This window comes from Culex quinquefasciatus, chromosome 2 (genome assembly GCF_015732765.1).
Source record: "Culex quinquefasciatus strain JHB chromosome 2, VPISU_Cqui_1.0_pri_paternal, whole genome shotgun sequence".
NCBI classification, from domain to species: domain Eukaryota; kingdom Metazoa; phylum Arthropoda; class Insecta; order Diptera; family Culicidae; genus Culex; species Culex quinquefasciatus.
This window is the reverse complement of record NC_051862.1, coordinates 65,053,918-65,072,935: the sequence shown is the minus strand read 5'-3', so window position 1 is coordinate 65,072,935 and position 19,018 is coordinate 65,053,918. Positions and strand designations below refer to the sequence as shown.

General features: G+C 42.0%; 4 protein-coding genes across 4 annotated transcripts; 1 reads left to right on the top strand and 3 right to left on the bottom strand.

The window, feature by feature from the left end:
* Window positions 1–2,569: 2,569 nt before the first annotated feature.
* LOC6049069 lies at window positions 2,570–5,486 on the bottom strand. The gene is made up of 6 exons (XM_038257984.1): window positions 5,314–5,486; window positions 4,919–5,254; window positions 3,545–4,096; window positions 3,242–3,493; window positions 3,043–3,186; window positions 2,570–2,979 (listed from the first exon to the last, which is right to left on the bottom strand). The coding sequence occupies exons 1-6, from the start codon at window positions 5,350–5,352 to the stop codon at window positions 2,827–2,829; spliced, it is 1,476 nt and encodes a 491-aa protein (XP_038113912.1). The 5' UTR covers window positions 5,353–5,486; the 3' UTR covers window positions 2,570–2,826.
* A 485-nt stretch (window positions 5,487–5,971) lies between these two features.
* Window positions 5,972–8,521, bottom strand: LOC6049073 (alpha-N-acetylglucosaminidase). The gene is made up of 3 exons (XM_001865853.2): window positions 8,144–8,521; window positions 6,716–8,086; window positions 5,972–6,664 (listed from the first exon to the last, which is right to left on the bottom strand). Exons 1-3 carry the CDS (start codon window positions 8,363–8,365, stop codon window positions 5,972–5,974), a joined length of 2,286 nt encoding a protein of 761 aa, XP_001865888.2. The 5' UTR covers window positions 8,366–8,521.
* A 424-nt stretch (window positions 8,522–8,945) lies between these two features.
* LOC6049075 lies at window positions 8,946–13,716 on the top strand. Its single transcript, XM_001865852.2, has 3 exons — window positions 8,946–10,140; window positions 10,202–10,348; window positions 13,500–13,716. Exons 1-3 carry the CDS (start codon window positions 9,019–9,021, stop codon window positions 13,692–13,694), a joined length of 1,464 nt encoding a protein of 487 aa, XP_001865887.2. The 5' UTR covers window positions 8,946–9,018; the 3' UTR covers window positions 13,695–13,716.
* Window positions 13,717–13,722: 6 nt separating this feature from the next.
* Window positions 13,723–15,598, bottom strand: LOC6049070. The gene is made up of 2 exons (XM_001865851.2): window positions 14,207–15,598; window positions 13,723–14,147 (listed from the first exon to the last, which is right to left on the bottom strand). Exons 1-2 carry the CDS (start codon window positions 15,512–15,514, stop codon window positions 13,893–13,895), a joined length of 1,563 nt encoding a protein of 520 aa, XP_001865886.2. The 5' UTR covers window positions 15,515–15,598; the 3' UTR covers window positions 13,723–13,892.
* Between the last annotated feature and the right edge of the window lie 3,420 nt (window positions 15,599–19,018).

Below are 19,018 nucleotides of genomic sequence, written 5' to 3'. Positions count from 1 at the left end.
ATGGTAATATTCATCAGGAAATGTTGACAGATATTGTGTCTAAAAAAATGATTAATTTTACCCCAGAAAATTATGAATTTTCATCAGTTTTTGATAAATATTTATCATGTTCACATTTTTAAACATTTTTATGTATTATTACTCAAAAAAAGAGGTAATATTCAACCTACCAAATTTTCAACATTCCAAAATTCAACCTTTTTTTTCTGTGTATACATGTGTAGTGCTACATTTCAAATCAAAAATTGTTGAGTAATGCTCTAGTATTTTGATTTTTTTAGAGATTTTCAATTCTGTATTTTATTTATTTGGATGACACCCTATGTCGAAAGAAGCCATTTTGAATCATTAGTTTTCTATACAAGGTTCATATAATCTGAGATTTCCAAAAAAAAAGTGTCCACGTGGTTATGAAAATTATTTTTATATTCATAATTAAATTTGTAATCAAATATGAAAAATAACAATTATTGTTTATAGAATAAAGCAGATCAATTCACAAATGTTCAATTTTTAACCAATATTTAATTTTCAAGGTATCGCGAGTTGAAAAATGAAAGCTTACTAGATGACACTGAAAAACTAACTCATTTTCCACAAAATGTATTTTTTTGTTCGTTACTCGATTATCCGAAGTCTCATACAAACCTTCGGATAATCGAGTCTAGACTGTATCACATTTTTATATAATTATATCTCCGGTACCACATTTTGCACCATTCTTTCTAAACTTTAGTGCAATAGTAAAATCGAAAATTAAAAAAATACATAGGCCGTCGCAAATATTTTTTGAAGCAAAAAAAATAAAAATAAAAAAATGAGTATAAAAATTGAGATTACAGGCCATGTTATTAACATTTGAATGGAAAATTGCTTTAAAATGCATTTTACACCTGCTTAGTTGTTCTGCAATCATTAGTTCTTAAAATATCCAAGTATAGAAGATTTTTTTTTCGCCGAAAAAAAACTTTTTGTGGTGCTTCACAATCAAATTGTTTTCAGTTGGCTGGACTCCAGGTTAGACTACTATTCCCATTAAAATTTTGAAGTTTTTTGGACAAATATTTTTTATTTGAAATTTGAAAATCGCACAGACATTTTTTTCTCAGGATAATTTTCTTTTAAATATTCACTTGCCCATTTTATATGACCAGCCTGTAAATTTATTTGAATCCTTGTTTGGAAAAAATATGATGTAAAATGGCATTTTTTGACAGAGGGAATGCATGGACAAAGTTTGATTCAAATAAAAAATTAGCAAGAAATTCGATTTGGGGAAAGGTAGAGAAATACCTAATTTTAAAATTAAGCCTAATATCATTAAATGTGAAAATCACATACTTTTAAGAGATGTTGAAATGTATGGGCTTTTAAGAGATGTTGAAATGTATGGCTTGGTTTTTAAATTTTAAAAAACACAGAAAAATTTAAAATAAATTCATTCCCAGGTAAAAATAATCACAAGATTCTGAATATAAAGGAAAGAAGAAAATTCAGTAGGTACACGGAGAAAAAAGTGTTCCCAAAATCGTGAACAAGCGTTCATGAAATTCGGAACCACGAACAATGTGTTCTAATTCCATGGTACTATTTTGAAAAACGTACCATGAAATTTGAACACTTTGTTTGTGGTTCCGAATTTCATGAACGCTTGTTCACGATTTTGAAAACTAATTTTTCTCCGTGTATGTAAAATGGTCATGGTTGTCCCGCCGTGTGGATCAATCGGACCGCGCACTGGACTCACAATCCAGAGGTCGCCGGTTCGAATCCCGCGGCGGGCGCTCTAAAATTCTTTGTGTAAATATGGGTATTCGGCGCCGTCGCTCCGTGCCATACTTTCATACACTTAGGAGCCCAGGGCGGCGAAGTCCTTGTAGATAAAAAGGAAGACACTAGTGGTTGGTACTAGCAATGGTGGCTATAAAGTCAACTTCGTTTTTTTTTCATGTAAAATGGTCAATATTGCCCGTTGACTCGGCTTCCACTGTGCATTGGTCATAGGCTGTCATTATACAGGGCTAGGGCCGTGCCATCCTATTGACGTTTATTCAAATAATTAGTCGAAAGCCCAAAAAATAGTCTTCTGGTAGATAATACACTTTTACATCATTATTTTATTTATTTTATAAATGAACTGTAACAAAAGTAAAGCTGATAGGAGCTGTAGGTGATAGTGGTGATGACTTTTGTATTGACTATTGCATATAATTGATATTTTTTTTCTCTACATGGTAGGTTTTCTTGCTATTCCACATTGAACAATTTCTTTGGTTAACATGAACGTGTATGATAAATTAATTAACACTGGAACAACTTAGTATTTCATGAAATGACTGGTTTGTTATGTATGACATACTATAACCGATTTTTGCTTGATTTACTATTTCTATATTTAATCGTAGTTTTTCTATGTGTTATCCTTCTATTATTACTTTATATACGATTAATACAAATTGTTAAACCGGATTATTCTACGAAATAAAATACCAGCTTAATTATTACAACTTACAAATTAAAATTATTTTGTTCACGAACATCCACCGTTCAACAAATCTATCCTAGCAATTTTGTTTACTTTTTACAAAAACAATTTTACAAATTTGCGAAACAAATAAATCAATTCCACCGCGAGCTTCCCGTCAGCGAGTAAAACATCCTCTTCATGCACCAAACCCTCCTCACAACGGCCACCTCCATCCTGTTCAGCAACGTCCCCTTCGTCGCGACTCTACCCCGTCACATCCCGTCGTCCAGGTGGCGCTCCTCCTTGCTGTGCATCCGCTCAAAGTACACCGTGTAGTACTTGGTCGTTTTCCCGTGTAGCTAGAACAGCATAAAGCTCACTATCTCGGCGCTCGGCATCAGCGCCCGGATCCGGTCCACGCCCTCGAGCGTGATCTTGTGGCAGCTGGCGATCTCCATGTAGCACAGCTGGGGGAACTTTTCCGCGACCAGTGGGAGGACTGCGTCGTCCAGCTACAAGAAATTTGGGTTTCTAGGGTGTTTCATTTAGTTTATTTGGCGAAAGATGGAGCTCACTTTGTCGCAACGGTACAGCTCCAGGTGGCGGACCGAGTTTTTCGGGATGAGCTCGAACAGGTTGTGCGGGACGTCCAGGTAGCCGAGCTTCAGCTCGTGCAGGTTCGTTAACCGGTCCAGGAAGCTGAAGGCGTCCTCTGTGAGCTGGGGAAGATGCTAGATTAGATTTGATGAAGATTTTGATGAAGGTACAACCTACATTCGGGCAAAACTCCAACAGCAAACTTCGCAGCGAAGCGATGTTGCAACTGATGTACTTCAGGCACTCGTCGTCGATGTCCGACTCGATCGCTTCCAGTATCCGTAGGTTCGGGGCGACATCTTTGAGCAATCGGAAGAATCCCTGTGTGTCGTCGATTAGCACGGAGTGGAGGTACATCGAGTCCAGCGATGGTATCGGTTTGCAGTCCTGGAGGATGTTACACCGGATCCATCCTTCGATTTTGAGACTCTGAAAGAATTTGTATTAAAACCGGAAGATTCCCAGACAAGTTGAACATACCGTCAGCTTCTTTAATTGTCCAAGATGGCGGAAGGACTTCGCTCCCAAGTTGTCCCCCTTGAGATACAGCGTTCCCAAATCCGGACAGTTCTCCGTAATAACCGCCAGCACTTCCTCATTAACGTTACACCGCAGTGTGATCCTCCGCAGCTTCGGCATCCTCCTGAAGAACGCGCATACTATCCGAACCGCTTCCGGGATGTCAAACTGCTGATCGTCACTGTAAAAGTCCAGCACCTCTAACTTGGGAAAGCGCAGCTCACAAAACGGCAAAAAGAAGTCGTCCCGCTTGAAGAACACGGCAAGTTCGCGCAGCTGCTCGCTAAAGTGGGTGTACACCTCGAGGGCCCGTTGCGAGTCGCAGTCCATGTCGAGGCTGGTGATGTGCGGCGTCATGATCCGGAAGTCGATCTCGTTCAGCTGCAGGCCGCCATCGTTCTCCAGGTACAGATGTTTGAGCTTGTTCATGACCGGGAAGGGAGGCATGGGTTCGCGGTTGCCCAGTTCGGGGCAAATCCGGGACACGATGTAGAGGCTTTCGAGGTTGGGGACCTGGAAGGTATATTGTTTAGAAAAATGAACTGTAGATCGTAAGAATTGTGTAGGGATTTTGTCTTTCAAAATAATTTTAATAATATAAATAAGATAAGATAAATATATTGACCTGGTAATAATAACCCGAAACAGACTAGGTTACCCGAGGCGTGTACTTGGTTTTGACAGCGAGTAAAAATAGGCGCGTGTTTATGTTTACGCTGTGGACAGTCGAGAGTTAACGGTTGGCACGAAAGTGTGAGTGTGATTGAATTGTGCTGGAACCAGTTGGCGGAATCCGAAACAGGACACGATGGAAGCGGACATGAGGTCAATAAGTTTTGATATTGGCTGAATTGTTCAAAAGTACACGCGACAAATCAGCCTCGAACAGCGGCAAATGCGCACTGTCAAATCTCATATTGCGTGTACATCCGAGAGAAACGGTCAATATTTATGTAGTTTTTTGATGCCAGAGTTCACTGATTTGTGTGGAAACTTAATCCGGAAAAATTATCCAACGATAATAGATAACGGATAAGTAATCGAAAGACTGAGGAGTTTCAAAGTTTGAGATCTGGCAACCCTGTTTCAAGTTATAGCCACTTAAGTAATATTTATGTACTTTTTTATGCCTGATCTTAATTTTTTAAAGAAAACTGTGTTCGGGTCTATCATCGAACCTATGGTTGGATGGAGGTATTGTTAGGTAATCGAAGTATTGCTTTCAAAAGATTCTTCTTGCTTCTAATGTTCCAGTACATGCAACCACGTCATTGCATGACGTGTATAACAAGGATAAAATTAAGGATACTTGAATAACCACAATAATAATCTAACCTGCACCAAAATCTGCCTCAGCTCGGCCAGCATTATAAAGTAGTTTGGGCAAATCTTCAAGCTCACGATGGACTGCTCGAACTTTTCCAACACTTCCAGCAGCATCCCCAGGTCCAGCTGATCGCTGCGGTAGTAGAAGCCAATGTGTCGGTAAGCACGGGAGCTCTCCAGCAGATACTGCCGGTGCAAATCCGGCGCTCCGTCGCGAAAGTCCAGCTTGAGCAGGACGCGGTTCATGAAGCGGCCCGAGAAGGCTATCTGGGACCAGAGACGGCTAACGAGGGACACATTTTTAAGGTCTTGCAGTGGCAGATTGTCGAAGATGTGCGGCAGTAGCTGGGAAAGGGATTGCAATGTTGTGAAATTGATCATGATCAGGTTAATTAAGGGCATACTTCTTCTGGTAGATCTCCTATCTGAACTGGTTCGTCCATAGTTCCTTCAATATTGAGATTTTTCTTTAGGACAACAAATTTACGTAGAGAATCCTTGCAACTCGATTGAGTAATGTGAAAAATAACAAATCTAATCGATAAACAGCCGACTGAAACCAAAACAACTGGTTTTGACAGAATCGGCGAGCTGGGAAGACGTCAATTGTGGTGAAAATTGCTGAAATGGTGAAATCTTAGAAGAAAAGATTGACTGGCAACCTTGCTGGGAACACTTTCGAACGAATTTTAAACTGCTCGAAAAGACGAAAATAACATGAATTCCACGATTTATTTGATCTATTCACATGATTTCTTAGCTTATTAACGGTGCACATCAACCAGGGCTTTTGTACCGAGATTTCTGGTACTCACATTTCAGTATTTTGAAAACTACGAGAACTTTCGATGTGATCATCTATTAAAAATCAGCATTCAAAATTATGTACAACAAAGTTTGACTTTTTTTACAGTCAGATTTTTGCAGGATTGAGTTCGTAAGTTGGACAATTTTGGAATTAGAAGAAAAAAACTTCCTTAGTTGCTGTGCACCCTTAATAAATTTATTTGGTAAACATAGAGCACAAACAATTCTTAAACTATTTTTTTCGAATACCTAACTCTAAACGAATGCCTTCCGCCCCTTCTTCCTAGTCTTCAAAACCTCCCTCGGCAGCTTCTTCATCTCGCGGCTACGTTCGCTCCAAATCTGGTACAACTCCCGAGCCAACTCCAGCGCATCCTCACCGCTCGCCTCAACGGGATACTTTTTACGGTCCGTATTGAACGGTAGCTCGACCTTGCGGAATATTTTGTCCCTTACTTTGGTTTCGTTGATCGTCCCGTTGGTGGCCAGCGCAAGTTCCATCTCCTGCAGGAACAAACTCCACCGAGGCAGGAAGAAGTCTTTGACTACTCCGGACCACTGCTTGTTGGCGTAGTCCACGATTTGACCCTGAGGTCCCCAGAGGGTTATTTGGTTACGGGCGTTGTACTCGTACTTTTGACGTTCTAGGCTGGTTGTTGCGAGGGATTTGGCGGATTCTAGCCAGCGGCCTAGTAGGAAATGATTGTTTGTCGCTAAGAGCCGGTCGATGTTTTGGAGTAGCTCTTTGAACAGGTTGGAGTAGTGCCTGAGGGCTGCGGCGTTCTTCAGGGTGTAGGTATCCATGATGGTGAGGTAGAGTTTGTCAGCGGTATTTTGAAGGAACTGGCGGGTTAGATCAATAACATCGTGTTTGAAGAGCTCGTTCATTCCGTTGACTGCGAGTAGCAGCTCTACGCCTTCATTGAAGCGAGTCTCGTTGTACCAAACCTGGAAATGTTCTTGTTAGTAAAGTTTATGACTGAAAGAGGTAGATCTTACCCAAGGTTGCAACTTTAAGCTTGGCCTCCTATTGAACGTGTACTTCCCACGCATCATTTCCACGCCTTTGAAAGAGTACACCGTTGATCGAAAGATACTCCAAGCATCCTGCAGTCGTTTGTCATCATTCCCATACCTCACCAGTGCATACCTCTTAAACCAACCATCAACGTCACTGATGTCCGGATTCCATCCCATCTCCAGAGCAAACTCATACAATCCGTAGTTCTGTTGAATACCCTCAGGGGTGATCCCGGTCCCGATCATGGTCATGCTTTCGTTCGATCTTGTCTCTCGGATCCTCTCGAACACTAAATCTACCGATCCCAGCATTCCCAACGTTCCACCAAAGTTACTGAGCATGCACCAAATGAACGGTTGACCGTAGTACGACTGAGTCCGCACGTACTGCGGAAATTGTTCCGACTGCAAGTCCAGTACCAACATCCTCCCGTTTGGTACCGCTGTAAAGAAAGCCTTGATCGCTCGATCGCTCCAGAAGGGATTCTTCACGAGCATCCACCCCTGAAGTAGCCAAACCGCCAACGGATCAACGTCCACCATGGCCTGGTAGATCCCGGCCGCTGCACTTGCCAAGTAACGAGCACTCTCCGATCGCGGCTGAATCTCGTTGAACGGGTCGCTGAAGTAGATGTGGTCGGTTCCGTAGCGTGCGATCGCTTTGGCGACAAACTTTGATCCGATCTTTTGAAACAGTGGATCGACGGGGTCCAGGAACAGTGGACTGGCGTACTGGGCAGGGAATCCGTTCCACACTTCCACCGGATTGAGTTTCGCTTGCGGGAACATCGCTTTGAACTGAACTGGGAGATGTCCGGCAAATGCTGGCAATGCTAAGATCATTCCGAATCGTCGCATCTCCTGCACCACCTTGGTCTGTAGATCGGACGCAAACGTTTTGAAGCTTTCCGTTAGAGGACCACCCCAACCGCGGATGTTGCCCATACGTTGCCACGCGAAGAACCCGGGTCCAGACAGGTGTTCATCAATGTCATGCTGTGTTAGGTTGTACTCGCTGAACACTTCCGTCCACAAATCTTCCTGAAATGGGGCCAAACTCAGTGTGATCCCTTGCAGAGCCATCCAGTCGATGTGGCGTCGCCATTCCATCCAGGTCCACCAGCTGAACGAGTACGACCAAGTGCACACGTTCTGGTAGTATACGATGCTGCTCGGAGCTTCCACAGTAACATTTACGTTGGGTAGATCGTCTGGAAGATCAAGTTGATCGCCATCCCATGAAACGTGACAGCCGCAGTAGTACTTTAGGTAGTGGTAGAACCCTTTAGACGCTGCTACACCACTAGATCCAACAATGACAACAACGCTGGAGTCCGAAGTTTTTGTTATCTACAAGCGATTCAATTTGAATAAATTCATCACAGCAAAAGAAAGTAGCAATCATACCTTGAACGAGTTCGGTTTCAGCGCACTATCGACCGTGACCTTGAACTGGCTCGCACGTTCTGGGACGATCCGACTGATCAGTTCTGCGGTGGCCGTTTGCTGAACCTCCGGAGAAGTTTTAGTCTTCACGTACTTGAAGATGTGCGAACTGAAGGTAGCTTCGCCATGCGTAGACGAAATCGTTCCGGTGAGGAAAGTCAGTACCAGTGCGGACAATTGCATGATCGTTTACGGCTCGTGCATCCGTTCAGTTCAATTATCAACAATTGACTGATTGGGACATGAGTGCAGGGCGCTCAAATATAGCGTCTTGAGAGGATCGCAAGAGAGTATGGTTTATTGTTATCAGTTGAGTCTCGTTCCAGGAGAGACAAGTGTTCGGACAGCGTCTTTGTGACTCAACTGTGACTTGACTACCTGGAACAACTGTGTTTGCTTGTAGGGCATCAATCCGCTCGAATTGTTCTTGAGGTAGCAATGTAATATCAAAATCTGTTGATTGAGGATATTCTTTAAATGATATATTTTTAATATCTTGAAGAATGAAATACAAAATGATTTTGTCTAATCATTGTGAGTAATTTGTTAGCTTAAGTGTAAATACAACATAATGCTACTCATATGAACTGTTCGATCAGGATTCCAATTGGATTTTTTTTTTCGTGAGATTTGTTTTACTTTCAGTTTTCCTATTCATCACCAGATGGAAATGAACAGACTCGAAACTCAAATGATTCGAGCAGTTTCTGAAATGCATGAGGTGAAATAAGATGCATCTACTCTTCTGTTTTCGAATACATGAATTCATTTGTCAGTTTAATGTTTACTTTCTATTAGCTACAAATTCAGTCGGCAGTTCAGTGCACGGTGTTCAAATGGCCAAGATTCGCGACCTGCCCGAAGAAGTCCTACTTCTAATCTTCAGCTTCCTCAAACTGCGCGATCGCAAGGTCGTAGCTCGCGTATCCCGACTATGGAACCGGCTCGCTTTCTCCGATCGCCCAATGCGGTCGATCTCGCTCCACGCAGTGGACTACCTCAACGCCAAGGAACGCAAGATCCTGCTCAAAAGCAGTCGCTGCTACCGCAACCTCACGCTGGAATGGACCGAAGCGTCCAGTGAAGCCTTCTGCGTTCAAGTTCTGGACAAGTTCGGCTCGGAACTGACCTCGCTGAGGCTGTCCACGTACGTGATTACACTGCCACTGTTGGTGAGATTCCTGTTGAAGACGCACAAGCTGCGCGAACTCATCATCGAGGGAAGTCTGTGCAGCGAAGAGTGTGACATGGTTGTGCCCGAGTTTGGGGATTTGCGATCGCTGGAACTGACTCAGCGCGGGTATGAATCGGAGCTGCGAGAGTTAGTACCAACATTGTTTCCCAATCTGACTTCGTTGGACGTGGTCGGAGCGGAGAATGCCTCACTAGACTTAATTCGGTTCTATAGCAAGCAACTCAAGTGCCTGCACGTCCTCTTGGAAGGTTCCCAGCTTCAGAAGTTCTCCGAACTCGAGAACTTCGAAAACCTGCAACAACTAAACGTTCATTGGCCGCAAATCATCGACCCAAAGTACAGTGTGGCCTGTTTCCAGCAGATGAAGAACGTCAAAAGTGCGTCCATATCGGGGCCCGTCAACGAGGACACCTTGCTCTCGATTTCTAAGTGGAGTCAGCTAACGCATCTTTGCATCAACGTGCAGTTGATGAAGGCGAGCACGTTCAAGAGCGTCGCCGATATCAAGAATCTCAAAAGTCTGAAGCTGCAGGGATCGGTGAGGGAAAAGTGCTTCCTGAAGGACGTCCGGTTACTGGGTGTTAGAAAGCTAATTCTGGACGGGGTTTCGACGACGAATGACTTTTACGATCATCTGGCGAGTTTCGTGCCTCACGTGACGTTTCTGAAAATCTACGATCACACGTTTGAGAACGCTAGTCTTATGTTGATCACGAAATCGATGGTGAATTTGCAATCGTTGTCACTGGAGTACTGCTATCAGGTATGACGAGGTAGTCTAAGAGTGATTGCATTCAAATTACTTCAAATTCTATCTGTTTTAGGTCAAAGATAACGGGTTTCAGTTTCTAAACTATCTGAGCGGCCTTATTGAGCTGCGATGCTGGTCGGTGCCGATCTCGGAGAATGCTTTCCTACGGTTTCCCAAGTGTCCGAATTTGCGAACGTTCGCCGTTGGAGGTAGTGGATGGGTAAGTTATGGGTAATTATGGCTAGAATTTTTGGTAAGAATAAGTTTTGGCAAATTTGTTTAAAGTTAATTAAAATTCGGGTAAATCGTAAATTATGTAAACTTCCAGAATCTTCCCCCCTCTAAATTGCGGTATCAGAATTTAAAAAATATGTTATACTTAAGGCTACCAACTGTACGGATTTTTTCCTTACCGTACGGATTTTCGACCTTCTCCGCGGATTTTTAACAGGCCGGAATTTTTGTACGGATTTTTTCGCATAATACGGATTTAATACGGAACTTTAACAACTTTTTAAAAATTTCATTGCTTTTTTGATTGGGCCAAAGCTTTCTCTAATTAGATATTTTTATTTAAATGTCAGTTTGATTTTAAAGGGATTACTTGAATAATTTTCCGGGTTTTCCTCAGTATAAACATGATTGTCAATTATTGTTCTTTTGAAAATCCTTACAAAACATATTTATTAAATAAAAGATCAAATTTTGGCTTGTGAAAACCTTGTGTTGTGCTTGTATTTATAGGACCTCTAGAAATGTTTTCGTGAAAACACTAACAGCGATATTATTTGTAAAAGCAAACTTGACATTTCGTAAACTTTTAAACGTTCAACAAAAATATTTTTAATTCCCAAATTCCAAACTTATCTAAATAATTCCTTGACAGTTTTTGTTATACCATGGTGTCAGCCGAGCTCCCGTGGTGTAGTGGTACGGGTTTCGCTTTGTAAGCGGAAGGTCGATGGCTTGAACCCCATCTGGCGAGGCAAAAGGGGAAGGTGGCGGTCGAGGGGGGATTTCGGCTGCTGCAGGAATTGACTTTGTCAAGTCCCAAGCCTCCCCAAAACCCATCCCATCCAATCTCTCGGACGATCTGTTGGCGACTGAGTCTGAGCGTTGAAGAACTCTGTAGCAGTACACAGAGAAGAGCTTCAAATGCTACTTTCGACTCGGTCACATGCTCTCAGGCAAAATTCGAGCTGAAGATTGGGCTATATGATCGGTAACGATCTCTAGATGGGTCAAAAATATACGAGATTTCCCCTCAATCTCGCTCATCTCCACGTCCTCGGATCGGTCTCTCGTGCTCGTGTGGCATGGCATTGGGGGATTGGTCTGGGGAATGAGAGGGGGCAACTGCTCGAATAATTCGTCAAATACTGTCTCGCTCAAACAATAGCGCTACGGAAGACGATCGTTCGGCAGGCTGTAACAGCAGCAAAACAGAAAACCTGAGAACAGATCATACTACAATAGATACGCAAGTGTCGCAGTGGTCCGTGTCTGTTCACAGCAAAAAAAAAAAAAAAATGGTGTCATATCGGTAAAGTATACGGATTTTGGCTCAGCAAGAGTTGGTAGCCTTAGTTATACTGGATATGTAAATCAGAATTCCGACAGAAACGGTCACTATATAGGTTTTGAAAATATTGCTAGAACGGCCTTTTAATATGTTTGCTGGCTTACAATGTTCTTCGTCAAACTTGTCATGTCCTGTCGAATCGAATCAAATTTGCGATTAATTCTACTAAAGGAGGTATTAGACTATGGCAAACAAACAAACAAACTCCCCCTTTTTCGTGTTTGACAGTTTACCAAACTCGCAAACTTGTTTGCGGTGAACTCGCAAACAAAGCCAAATGTATGCAGGCAAACTGTCAAACTGTAAAAAAGTTTGTTTGTTTGTTTGTCATAGTCTAATACGTCCTTTAGATGTTCTGGCATTAAAAATAATGATGTTGTGAGTTACGGAAATTGCTTTCCGCATAATTGATCGACGCCACCAACATCGTCAGCACAGCCGACAACAGAAACCCAAACTGCGAACAAAGCTAAACTTCTTTTACCTCGCCGCGATTAAAGCACAGAAAACAGATGTATATCATTGAACAAACAGCATTGAAAAACGTGTGTAAAAATTCAAACCAAAATACGTTGAAAACAGCTAGGGTGTGCACCATCCGCCTAGATAGCGCCACTTCCAAAATCATGATGGCCTACAATAGCAGAATGTTGGACCATCTAATCACTACATAAAACATTCCGTACGAACAACATCAGACCAATGTCTGACTGTCCTTCATCAGAGGGTTGCAATTTTACGCGACAAAGAAGGTAAACAAAACGAAATCGGACATAACATGTGTAAAGGAACTATTTTAAGTTGAAGATGAGGAAACATTACAATGAAATAATAGTTTGTTTGTAATAGCTAATTACAAGTCTCAATTTGTAATTCAGAGTTACAGAAATGTAACAAACGAAGATGTAATTAAGGATTACGTAATCTTTGATTACAAATATTTGTAACACTTAATTACAAAACAGCAACAACTATATTGTTTCAAACATCACCAAAGAAGCTTGAGATATTTCAAACTCGTTGAGTGACCTGTTTGGTAGTTCTTTCCGATGGAACATTTATGTGCAGTCGATACGGATCGGGACGATCCTTTCTTGGTGAGGGAGCAGTTACGGAAATTGCTTTCCGCATAATTGATCGACGCCACCAACATCGTCAGCACAGCCGACAACAGAAACCCAAACTGCGAACAAAGCTAAACTTCTTTTACCTCGCCGCGATTAAAGCAAGTAGCTCGATTAATGCTCTGTAAGCAAAACCTCAGTACCTCGTGTGTGAGGCTCTGGGGGACTTTTCGATCACAATAAAATCAGAACATTTTGGACAGTCTAACTAACCACATCGGCGTTATTAATTTGGCGAAATATCTCCCTTTCTACAATGGACGTTTTATAACTTGTGCAATGCTTCCTTAAAAATCTTGGTTTTAATTAAAAAATAATTATTGAACGGAATCGACGTTACACCTTATAATGTGGCCCTCTTAAACCTTGCGGTTTCGTCAACGGTTCCACAGGTGTGTATCGTTCTTATTGCGACAAGACTCCGCCTCCCGGGTCTCCTAAGTGTGAAGGTATGGCACGGGGAGAGGGCACCGAATACCTATATTAACACTTAGCATTTTTTGCGTCCGCCTCGGGATTCGAACCAGCGACCTCTGGATTGTGAGTCCAGCGCGCGGTCCGATTGATCCACACAGGCAGACAAAAAAAAATATTAATTATTATAAATTATTGGGATTTCAGCATTGTTTCCTTGATAATATTTCGATCCTTTTCCCCTCTTCTAGATCACCAACAAATCCGTGCTGGACATCCCGAAGGCATTCCCCAACCTAACCGAGCTGAACGTGATCGACTGCTTCAAGGTGGACGAGGACACAATCTACGAACTTCGCGAACGGATGCGCAAATGCGCCGTCGTGAAGCTGAAAAAGCTGGAACCGGATCGGGAAGCGGAAGCCCCTTGGGCCAAGTGTTGGTAATGAGATATTAGTGGTTGTTTTATTTTTATTACAATATTTATTGTTTTGAGTCAAATAAAAAATAATTGCAATTAAGACGGGTTTGGCTTTTTCACTTGATATCACGGATCACACTGCATTCGGGGATCAAAAGCAAGTAAAATATTGTAAATATATTTTAAAACAGCTATGGCTAACGTAATAACTCAGCTTCGTCATTCAATACCACTGAAATGGTAGCTCCTGCTTGAGTACTCCGTTGGGGTACTCGGCGTTGCGGTAGTAGATTTGCGTTTCCGCCACCAGCTCCGGCGGGAGTTCGTCGCCGCGGTACAGTTCCAGCACGTTGCAGGCGGGAAGTCGTTTGCGCAGCTCAACCACACCCGCCGGACTTATTCGGTAGCAGTCGTACAGGACGAGCTGCTCCAGGTCGGGCAGCTTGGCAGCTATGGCGTTCAGGGTGCAGTCCTCGATCTTGAAAGGAGAAAATGTGTTCAAATTTAAAATTTTAATATGAAAACGATGAAACTTACGTTGTCATTCAAGTAGAAGATGATTTTGCGCATCCGCGGACATCCAATCCTTTCATCAATTGTTTTCGAGACTTGGACGCCCCACAGTCGCAACTCCGTAAGCGCAACCATGTCGGACAGATGTTTGAACGCCTTGTCGCTTAGCTTGCTGCAAAAGGCCAGCTCCAGTCGTTCCACCGTCGGAGCGTTCAGCGTTACCTTGATCATCTGCTCGTTCCTGATTTTGGTGTCGTGAATCTCCAGCGATCGTAGACTTGATAGCTCTTTGAGAAAGTTCGTAAAGTCGGTTCCTACGTTGTCCAGGTGGAGGGATCGGAGCTTGGTAAAGGTTACGTGCTTCCAGCTGTACTTGTAGATACCGCGGATGTGTAGGGTTTCCAGGTCTTCCAGACGGGATAACATGCTGAACTTTGTACATTCTGCCATGCCGGTGCAGACTAGAGTCAAGTTTTGGATCTTGGTAGAAAAGCTGCAGATGGCAGTGATTACTTCGTCGTTGATGCATGCCTCCAAGTTGAGCTCCCTGAGCTGCTTTAGCTGTTTGAACAGTTGTGGCCATACCGGTCCCAGCAATTTAAGTTCTAGCTTCGTCAAATTTCTAAAGTCTACATCGGAGAACTCCGACTGATTGTAACTTCGATTCGTAGAAAAGCTGACTTCCTTCAGTTGCTGACTAAAGAACCGAACCGTTGCCACATCCTTAAGATCCAAACATCCATGAATAGTTCGAACCTTCAAGCACTCCAACCCAGGTGCAGCCAGCAAAAAGTCCTGATACATCCGGCAGTCATCTCCAATATCCAAGGTTAAGCTAGTCAACTTCTTCAGTCGGCAAAGCTCCAACTCCTCTTCCAACTCGTCATAGTGAATCCCTCCCGATATCACCACCTCCCTCAACTCCGGCAGCAAATCCAGAACCTGCCACAGCTCACTCCGCCTCAACCCATGGCAGTTCGTAAACCTCAAAACCTCAACCGTATCACAACACAGCTGTACCATAAAGAACAGAAACTCCCTCGCCAGAACCCTGTCGAAGTTCACATGAAAGAACTCCACACTAACGTAGTTCCGCTTACTCCCAACCATTACGTTCAGCATCCGGTCAAACACCTGCTCGACCTCCAGCTGTTCAACGGTGCTGACTTTGGGACAAACCCGAAAGTTGACCTGCCGCAACCATTTGGACGAGTTGAACAGCATCCAGTTCCACGAGCGACATACCAGGGAGGCGTTTTTGCGATCACGCAGTTCGCCGATGTTGTCCAGGATGTTCCAGATTAGTTCCGGAGGTAGCGCTTCGAGGTCCATCGTGTTAAGGGCATGTGAGTATACTGAACATCAAAATAATGTGGCAAAGTAAAAGTGCAATGCAGCCCGGGGTATTTGACAAACTTGTACCTATTCGGGAGTTCATCACATTGTTTATGTGGTGAATTTTGCCTGCCGGCCCAAAGAGGAACACGGTTTGACCAGAAAAATTCATTTTATTAACAAGATTTGTGAGCCCAAAATTATTATTTTTTTATCAGCTTATGAAGTGTTTGATGAACAGAATCTCAGAAGAGGCAAAAATATGTCAAAGAGTAATTTAGATTTTTAAGATCATAAAACAAATCTCTCAATTAGTCTAATTCCAGCCATGCGTGTTTACAACATGCTGTATTCATTCTGCTAGTTACCTCTAGAGGGCTTCTGTATTGTTGTTGGTAGAGGGTATCATTTACGTTTATATAAAAAACAACAATTATTTTTCGATTGCAAATTCAATTTTACATAAAAAATGAAGTAAAAAAATTTGCATGAAATTTCAATTTTAATTTTACATAAAAAATGAAGTAAAAAAAATTACATAAAATTTCGATTTTTTTTTTCCAAAAATCACTATTGTTCCAAAAAATCATAACTCGGTGGTAGAATTTTGACCATACACGTAGAAAAATATTTTGTAGAATCAGCCTGTACGAGGTTTGATTCAAAAAACTTATTGTTGAATATAATCAACGCCTATTTTGCGTTAAAAACAGCCCTCTGTCACGACGGCCATGTTTATGAAACCTAAATGTTCGACGCAAACATGAAGACAACAAAGAAGATGAAGAACGCATTTGCTGTCAAAATTTGAAAATAAACAAACCGCGTGGTTTAAAAAGGCATAATTTCATAATGTTGAAATGATTTCCATTAGAAATTAACGACACGGGACGGATTTCCAAACACTAGTTCCCCCACTAGACCCTATCCGCCAGAGACTATGGATAAAAGCCCCGCGAAGTGGCGATGAAGACGGTTTTGCAAGTTCAAAGTTCAGATTTGTTCGGACCACTTCGCGATGAACTTCGATTCCTTCGATTCCCTGTGCGAGTCGACAGCGGGAGTGGGCCAGTCCTCGGAGAAGGTCATCGAATGATGCTCGGAAAGACCAGCTCCGCCACAATCACCGGAATCACGGATGTTTCTGCACTTGGTCGGTTACTCCCTGCCGGAGATTGCAGCGAGTTGTTCGGAAGGATCAACAGCGGGACTTGGCCAGTCCCCGGTCCAGTGCTACCCGGCAAATCTTCCCGGTCAATCGGAAGCAACAGTTCTCACCTTTTTCCGTAACAGATTTGTACACAAAAAAGTGATGTTTCTAGAAGATTTGGTGTAAACAAACAGACAACACCAATACTGCTACACTCACAGGGCCCACGTAGTAGTATTAGTGAAGAGCCCACGATAAACAACGTGGGCTCTTCACTAATACTACTACGTGGGCTCTTCGAGGTTTTGGTGACTGTCAAACGTTCTAACCATTTACAGTGGTGCCAGAGGGTTGGTTAAAAACAAACCTTGATTTTCTTTACTGCCCATGTTCACATAAATGTCCCATATGCAAAAACAGCGAGCTGAGAAAAACGCTAGGGAAGCTTGTCCCATACATAAGGCTACGTGTTAAGTTTTCACGAAAAAACTGGATTTCCTCCTGATTTCTAGAACAAAGTACTGGATGTTATAGGCTCTTCTGAAAGAGCACACGATTTTGAACCAAACTGCGTCAATAACTCAAAAGTGATGAAAATGCATATGGGACATTTATGCGATCATGGGCAGTTTATTCCACAAAAATCTTTTGTTGTTTTGAAAAAGTTGCTTTGACGTTTAGCGTTGATTCAACAAAAATCTTGATTTTCAAATCAACAAAATGTTTTATTGATTCAAATATGCCTTATTTTTCTGCGTGTACTTCTTTATGGCTCAAAATTTGCGGGTTTTGGTCCTCTAAAACATAATACAAAACTCTCGAAAATAAAAAAAACGATTTTGGGAAATTGAGTTTTTGTAAAAAAAGGTGACACAAAAATCGGCAATTTTTTTTCTCGTGTGCCTATTTTTTCTGAATATTCCTCAACAACAACAACAGGTTTTCAAATATTTACGTACCATTTGTGCATTGAAAGCTGCAAAAATTGTATGGAAACTTGTGTGAGTGAACCAATGACATAAAATAACTTCTTTGGTCATAGGGAAAGCCTAAAAAAAGTTTCAGCCTAATAAAAAAAAAAATACAAATAAAATCCATTTCTGGTTTTGGTAGAGAATTGCTCAAATCCAGAGTTTTTTTTGGAAATGGTCCTATAAGCTATTGCCTTCCATATGTTTATAGGACATAATAAAAAAAGTCGAGAAATGTGTTTTTACCTTTAATCAATATTTTTATGAAACGTATGCGTGTATTTCCAGCATTTTGGATTTTGGTGTACAATTTTCTAATATTTGTTTAATTTTTTTTTATGAGAAAACTAGAAAATTTAGAAAAAGATAGAAAAAATCTGTAAAATATGGTGTCTTCGGGAAAGTTGTTCTGAATGAAGATTCTACACCTGTGAATTGATAAAGATTGGATGACTATTGGCGCCCTCCACAGATAAAAAACTGAAACAGTTGCTTTTCTCCATACATTTTGACGATTTTTCCCATACAAACTTTAAGCGATTGGAGGGAGGGGTTCCTGTGGTCAGAATGAGCTTAAATTTGGAATTTAGTCTAGTGATGGGTCAATCTTTGATTCCAGTGGGTAGCCCCGAAATAGCCTGGATTTGGATCACCCTAATATACAGCGTCCTGAAATCTGTTCAAAAACCCTGATGTTCGAGCAAAATCGTCCACCTTGATTTTGATGTTCAAAAAAATATCATATTATTCGCTCTACAGCATTGCCTTGGCGTTCTCGATTACGAGATTCCTACTCGAAACTAGGTGTCCGAAGACTTGATTGTTGAGGCAATTGCAAACCTCTTTTTACACCTTGCTTCCATCCACCCCGGGATTCGAACTGACGACCTTTGGATTGTTAGTCCAACTGCCTACCAGCGACTCCACCGAGACAGGACCCAGAGAGACGATTCCTACACCTGGATTGAGCTAAAGACCTAACCTCTAGGTTAGACCGGGACCACCATTTACTTCCCTGTCCGACGGAAGGCGTGATCAGACAAATCTCGTCTCAAAATTTGTCACCGAGACCTTCTGGGATCAAACCCAGGCCGACTGGGTGAGAGGCAACCACGCTTACCCCTAGACCACGATTTTGATGTTATAAAAGTGAAAAAAGAGAAAATACGAGAAAATGGTCCACGATACGAGGTTCATAAGAAACCTCCGGCTAATCGAAACATCGGATAATCAAGTCTAGGCTGTTGAAGGAAATTTGAAAAAATATCAATTTATTACCAATTGAAGGACAAAGATTTTTGTTGATTTCAGAAAATAAAATACACCCAAAGGAAAAATATATCTCAAATTATGCAACAGTGGATTTGCTGCAGAAAATGT